This window comes from Cynara cardunculus, assembly GCF_001531365.2.
Source record: "Cynara cardunculus var. scolymus isolate 2C chromosome LG 15, CcrdV1, whole genome shotgun sequence".
Taxonomy (NCBI): domain Eukaryota; kingdom Viridiplantae; phylum Streptophyta; class Magnoliopsida; order Asterales; family Asteraceae; genus Cynara; species Cynara cardunculus.
In genome coordinates, this window is record NC_037542.1 from 18,398,673 (window position 1) to 18,406,405 (window position 7,733).

General features: G+C 29.8%; 1 protein-coding gene across 1 annotated transcript; it reads right to left on the reverse strand.

The window, feature by feature from the left end:
• Positions 1 to 4,585: 4,585 nt before the first annotated feature.
• Positions 4,586 to 5,480, reverse strand: LOC112527845 (transcription repressor MYB6-like). Its single transcript, XM_025138675.1, has 2 exons — positions 5,342 to 5,480; positions 4,586 to 5,257 (listed from the first exon to the last, which is right to left on the reverse strand). The coding sequence occupies exons 1-2, from the start codon at positions 5,472 to 5,474 to the stop codon at positions 4,638 to 4,640; spliced, it is 753 nt and encodes a 250-aa protein (XP_024994443.1). The 5' UTR covers positions 5,475 to 5,480; the 3' UTR covers positions 4,586 to 4,637.
• Positions 5,481 to 7,733: the final 2,253 nt, after the last annotated feature.

Here is a 7,733-nt window from a genome sequence, read left to right on the forward strand (position 1 = left end):
TATATATATATATATATATATAAGCGTTCAAATAAAAACCGGCCCCATTTGTGTAAACCAATCTCATCCATTCATTTTCTTGATCAATGACCAAAATTAATTTACTTTATTTTTGGAAATTAAATAAAAATATATATTAAAAATTTATTTTATTTAAACAATAAGGGCATAAATGGTAAACAAAATTTAATATTTGGTAACATCCCAGTTGATCTTTCATGAATCTTTTTTCATGCAAAATTATTTTCTTTCTTTCGTTCCTGGTTTGATGCATAAATTTTTTTAAGCCTTGCAATCTTAAAGATTCTAAAGCATATTACAATCTTTAAGATTTTAGAGCAGTTTCTTCATGTACCCGTTTCATCATTCAATTATTTCATGACGAACCAAATACATTATGCAACCGTTTCACTAGTCATGCTCAAAAACGCCATGAACCAGTTTCACTAGTCATGCTCAAGAACGTCATAAACCAGTTTCACTTTCATGAAACCTATTTCATGTACATTAATTTTCTTATTTCACCACTGATTTGATGGATTCATTCCTTTAAGCCTTACAATCTTTAAGATTCTGGAGCATGTTACAATCTTCAAGATTCTGTAGCAGATTAAAATCATTTCCTTCTTTCATCATGCACTTAGTTCATGACGCATCAAATACAAAATGCACCGGTTTCATTTTCCTGTTCACCAACTAAATGGATCAACTACACAATCAATGCAACGGGTTTACCATGAAAATGTTTCGATTTATTTGCAACATAAACCGGTTTCACGTTCATGAAACCTGTTTCATTTCTGGATTTTTTTTTGTTCATCTATGATTTGATGATTTCATTATACACTTCAATTGTTTCATCAAGACCTGTTTGCTGATTCTTAAAGATTACAATATATGAAATTCAAATTTTTAATATTATAATATAATTAAGTATTTAAATGTTACCATTTATACAATTTTCTTTATTACGTTTCTTTAATTAAKATTTATTAATAACTTCCATATTTAATAGAAAATATTGTAAATGACTGAAATACCCTTATTGATTAATTCTATTGGTCGAAATTGGTTTAGACGGTTTCATAGAAATGCACGGTTTTCATTTGAACGTACCCATATATATATATATATATATATATATATATATATAAACCTCAATTATAACAAAAGGAAATTACGTAATCATAAGTAAACAAACTTTTTGTTTTTTAAGAACGAAATAAGTTTGAATAAATAAGGGCCAATTCAATTATGAAAACGAGTTAAGTTTATTTTAATAGAAAAGAAATGAATAAAAATTGAAAAAACAATAAGAATTAAATAAAATCAATGATTAGTCTCGTGGCTCACATGGAGATTATATTATTAATTTGTGAAAAACAAAAAAATAAAAAAAAATCAAAAACTCATTAAAATACGTGTAGATCTACAAATCTTAGTTTTTAATTTCACGGTTTTTGGTCAGAAAGAATCTGTGTATATTTTTTTGACATGAATTAAATCTTTGTTATTAATACGATATAATAATTTCAATTTTAAATTGTTTCCAGAGAATTACATCCGCACATGTGATTTGTTTTTTTTTTCTTTTGGGTTATTAAAATATGGGACGTGATGAGAGGTGTTGTTTTTTAATTAAATTAATATTTATATAAAACCAAAAAATACCACCACATAATCTAAAAAATACAAATCTTGTGGTGTTAGCTTAACTGACAATTAGAATTTTAGGCTATGAGCCCATTGTGGATTTTCTTATATGTTTTCAGAACTTTTAGATCAGTCGAGATGCATACAAACTGATCTAGACATTAACTGTAATTAAAAAATAAAAAGAACTTCATAACTTCGTGTTTCAACTAATTGATAATTAGCAAGTACCATATTATAAATAAATATTTACGAAAAACCAATATATAAATATATATTTTAATATTTGTATGATATGGTGTAACCAACCATTTATTGTTCATATCATCTTGTCTATGGTAGCTCTCCTACCATTGTTAATATATTAAACACTCTCTTTCGCCCATAACTTTTCCCCACATGTTTGGAGTCAAATAAATAAATTACATATAAACGTCGGTTTACATATACATACCTTATTAATTATCGGTTATAAATGAAAATTTTAATGGTTAGCTTATAAGACCATCACTATGTATCCACATATATCTGTGTGTATATATGAGTGACTGTTAGAACCATATGAAAATCAAAACCTTCACGAGCATCGATGCATTTTTAGTTATTTTATATGTTTTGTTTTATCTAAAATTAAACTTCAAGACATTAATTAATATATAATTGTTTCATAATTTAAAAACTTTTTTATACATATATGAAACAAAAAGTACACATAAAAAGGTTAAAAATTGTAACAAAAAACCATATAAATATATTATATGCTCAACGATTTTGTAAAGATCTTGAACAGGACCAACTATGAGTTTTTTTTAATACATGGTATGTATGATGTGTGACGTGTCCATCATTGACTTTGGCTTAAAATGGCCTTAGTTGCATGAATGTTCGACGATTCTTGATCCACTTTAACATGAACCAAAAATAATAAGGAATAATAAATGGCCGTTAAGATTGTTGTGATGGGGAAATTAAGCCATAAAAGAAATAAATATATGATTAAGATCGCAAATAAAAAGAAATAAATATATGAAAAAGTTGTAATGGCGTACGTTAAAATTGTTTAACGGGGAAATTGAACCATGGCCCAACGTCCGCATCAACCCCCAATTACTTCATGTCTCCGGTCTATGTTTAACAATGGCATAAAGTGGCATGACGTCGAGGTCAAAATTCAAGTCTCACAAGTGATATGGCGTGGCATGGCGTAAGGCATGACGTGACTTAAGGTGACAAATCTATAGTATATATGTGTGTTTATATTAGTGTCTTGAACAATAAGTTTTAAGTTATTAACAATTTAAATTCATATAAAACGATAAACAAAAGAAAAATCATGAATTGGTAATTTGATGTCAAATATAAAGAGTTTACGAAAATGATATAATACATACAAAGTAAGTCAATGTTTATGGTTCCTGTTTCATAATCAAAGTAATGGAACTAAAGAACAACAAATGAAAGTAAATGAACGAAGTTTTTCGTATGCTGAGAAGTAATTTAGGGTTTTTTCTTTTTTCTCATTTTGTTGATTAAGTATTTGGCTCGTATGAACTATGAAAATTATATTTACATTTATTATATTCAATTTTTAAAAAAATTGCAAATTCCGCCCATGCCTTATGACGCATATCATTTGTAATGCCATAACAAACTCCACGACTTATATCCATACCAAATTGGTTAACGTCTGCAAGGCTACGCCCACAACGCATTTTTTTAAAACATTAATGCTTAACAATGTAAACAATTTGGTCAAACGAATCAAAGTTGTCCAACCTAGTCGAAGCCGGTTAACGAGGGCCTATGCGACCTTGCAATACTACCTAGGTTAACGGACCCAAGTCGCAGCGACCTCCCATGTGTGTAATCAGTTGGCCTACAACCTCACCTGGCCTCCCTAACGAGACCTCTATTCGATTATTAGCTCGCATTCAATGCTAGGCATTTCAAAAGATGAAATTTATCATAAGAAACATACTTCCATTTTATTTACAATATGTGCACTAAATTTTAGAAACCGTAACTATCATTTGTAGACGAAAAATCATGTAAACAGTAAATTAATGAAGAAATTGGACGCCTTTTTACAATAGCGAGTTTCAAAGTTTAAACGTTAGTTGACGAAAAAAAAAATGCGACAAAAATAGATGCCTGTTTGTGATTTTAGAAGACGGTGGTAATTAAATTATATAAAACGAAGTGAATAAATAAATAAAATAGAAACATAAACGTGCATAACCTTTTAGACTACAATGCATTATAGATCTAGTCGACATCAATCATTTAGTAATTGTTTTTCAACGACAACTTACTTTTTACTGTTTTTTTAAAAACCACTTTTAGTGTAAATCACGGATTTGATCTATATGTTTTTTTGCTCGTTTTCCTCACAACGATTTATTTATTACCAAAAAAGCTTCAGGTAACATGTTTGTTATGAATGATAGGTTGTTTCAAAAGAAATGCATAGAGTACCGTTACCTAATTAAATCAGTAGAACGGAATAAATTGAAATTGACCGGTTAAGCATGTGTGTTAAGTCTTGGTTTCAAACCCGAACGAAACAAGTCAAACGATAACATTCAATTTAAAAGACATGTACAAGGTGTCATAATATTTGAGATGTTAGGCATAAAATTCAAGAAAAATTAACCACAAGGGTGGTGCCTGATTGGTTTGAACTTGGCTCCAAAGGTCAGAAGTATCACGAGGTCTCGGGTTCAAATCTAAGGAGGGATAAAAATTCCCTTGTGGCCACAGAGGTTCAAATGCGGTGACTCTGGGCTATCTGTAAAGCAGGTGGTCGTTCTGGGATTAGTCGGTTCGTATAGCGGGTTGGATATCGAGGTTAGTTAAAAAAAAAATTCAAGAAAAATAGTGAATAAGTGTATACACCAATGAATTTTTATTATTAAGTTATTTTTAATACATAGAAAATTACAAGGAGCAAAATTCAGATGTAAATTAAAGTAGAGCATGATTGATTACATGATTGCATCTCCATCTCCATCACCATCTTGGAGCAGAAGCCAGCACTCATCATATAGCTTCTCAAGCATCTCACTTTCATCATCTTTCAACATTAGTAAATCAAAGCCGTCCATATTCAGACCATCAACACTTGATGCACCCTCCATGTCAAACAGCTCCGGCCACCGGAAGTCCGTCGTTACAGGATCAGCTTCAAATGTGCAGCTTGATGATTCACCACTCGAAGCTCCATTATCAAAACTCGTACTCTTTCTTAAACTCAAAGATGAAGTGGATGAAGCAGGCTGATCAGGAACAATTTCGACAGCTCTCTCTGCAACTTCCAACACTTTGGTTTTTGACTTGTTATGTACCTTCTTTTTGGGTTTTTTAATTCTTTTGGGGACTTCCGGCTGGAGCACTTTCTCTTTAAGATGCGAGTTCCAGTGGTTCTTGATCTCATTGTCGGTTCGACCCGCGAGTTCGGTGGCTATGAATGACCATCGGCTGCCATGGATAGAATGGAGACGAATGATGGTTTCATTCTCATCGGCGGTGAAGTTTCCTCTCTTGATACCTGGCCGGAGATAATTCATCCATCTCAGCCTGCAACTTTTTCCACATCTAAGCAATCCTGGATCCATAACAAGCTACCATTAATTAATTATATATAAACACATCAAGATACCATTATATATATATATATATGTATACATACCGGCTTTGGAGGGCATGGAACGCCATTGACCTTCACCGTGGGTTTGAATGTAGTTGGTAAGAAGTTTATCTTCTTCATCAGACCATGCTCCTCTGTGTAAACCGACCTTGGAACAACAAGGAGCTCTTCCCATTTTTGCACAACACAACACACACTCGAGTGTGTGTTTTCTTGGAGTACCGAGAAGGGTTGGAAAGAGAACATGCTCTTGGTGACCTTTTAAATGGCTTTTTGTCATAAGTTGCACGTTTCTTTTGGAATTCAAAGTCTTTCCTCAAATTTACACGATATCTACCCTTCAATAATATGGTTTCGCGCTACTGTAAAAGTGAAAGTGACGGTCAAAATAAAAAAAATAGAATTTCAATTATTGGATCATTCATAATCGAAAACAACCATTTGATCAAATACATAATTAAAGGGATTTTTCAAACATGGAAAATTGCATCAAAATGGAACCAACTTTCACCTGATTCTTATTTTAGGGAAACTTTTAAAATCGTCGTTTAAGGATCTCTATCAAACTTTTTGTTTATTTAAGGGTTTGGGGTTGATTTGTTGACCTGTTAATGCTGACATCATCTAGATCTTTTGCCAACTAAAATATTCCACGTCATATTAACCTTTTATTTTAAAACTAATATTTCACGTCATATTTAAAATTGCAAAATAATTATAAAAAAATAACTAATTTTTTTTAAATTATTGCAATAAAATCTATTTTTCATTCCGAATATTTTTTTTTTATTTAAAATTCAGATGTCAAATTGAAATTTTTTTCAAAAAAAAATCCAAATTACCAAAAAAAAAATTGTTTTTACTAATACAATAAAAAATTAATTTAATAGAAAAAAATTAGTAAAATAAATTAAATTTTTATTGCATTAGTAAATAACGATTTTTATTTTGGTAATTTGGACTTTTTTTTAAACAACTTTCAATTTAATATCTGAATTTTAGATTTAAAAAAGAGATTTGGAATGAAAAATAGGTTTTATTGCAATAATTTTTGAAAAAAAAAGAATTTAGTTATTTTTTTATAATTATTTTGCAATTTTAAATATGACGTAGTTAATTTTAAAATAAAAAATTAACATGACATGGAATATCTTAGTTGACAAAAGATCTGGTTGATGTCAGCATTAACAGGTCAATCAGACCCTTAAATAATTAAAAAGTTTGATAGAGACCCTTAAATGACGATTTTGAAAGTTGGTTCTTCAAAATAGGAATCAAGTGAAAGTTGGTTCTATTTTGGTGCAATTTTCCCTTTCAAATATAAACACTTTAATTAGTATAAATCATACAAACCAATCAATTAAGATATTTATGAAAATAATGAGTGTTTGTTTACTATGATTTGGATATTTCTAAAAAATTATCAGAATTCATTTATTATGTTTAATATTTTATATTAGAAAATAATCGAGTTATTAATGAAATCATTTCACTAAATGGACAATTAATATTACTTTTTATAATTTATATTAGTTAGAAGGTATGTATTTAAAATTCCGCCTTGCATAAATAAATAAGGGGCTGTTTGGTAGTTGCTGAATGATTTTGTCCAGAATGGTTAAGAGGGTCATAATGGTTAAATGCTGAATGAAATATGGTTGTTTGGTAAATGTTATCTGAATGACAACAAATTATCATTTTAACCCTCTGTATGATTTAAACTGAATGAAATATAGCTGTTGGCAGACATCTGAATAAAACAATTGCTTTGTAAATGYMACTAYATATTTCATATTAATCCAAACAAACATAACATAAACAAAAACATAACAATCAAATTCCAATATAATAGTTTTTGAACAATTCACATAAGATGTTGCACATAAAGTTTACGAACCATAAACTAATAGGCAATAAACAGTAAAATTATACATGTTTAACCTTGACATCCCTCCTCTCAAATGCTATTTCACTTCACCATACATGGGAGGCGATGGGAAGGAAGGGCTGTGTAGAGAGGGCAAACTTGAAAAAAATAAATCTGAATGGTTTAATGAAGGTTTGGACACAAAATGGTTAAGAGGGTTATGTAACCATTAAAAGACTTATTTTTTTTTGCCCAAACACTCCTTACCTCTTACCGATTAAGAGGTGTCACCATTAAGAGCCAAACAAATAGCCCCTAAGGCTAATTTTATCCGTATCACCTTCTATTTTAACCTTTTTTTTCACACCCTTACACTAAAAAAAACACTAAAAACAATGCATCTTATTTTTCATTTTTAACCATTTTTTATATTTTCTGTTTTAACCTAAAACCTTTTTAATTTATTAACTTTAAACCATTTAATATTTATCTGCACCCTTTAAACTTTAGTTTTCTATTTGATATTCTATTGATATTAATTAATAGCATATTATTGTTAATCAATAA

What these genes read in the sequence shown, in the direction of transcription:
- LOC112527845 (XM_025138675.1), bottom strand. Translation starts at nt 5,474, where the DNA reads ATGGGAAGAGCTCCTTGTTGTTCCAAGGTCGGTTTACACAGAGGAGCA. An exon ending in TTCCATGCCCTCCAAAGCCG is followed by an intron (nt 5,258 to 5,341) that starts GTATGTATACAT and finishes TTATGGATCCAG; the next exon opens with GATTGCTTAGATGTGGAAAA.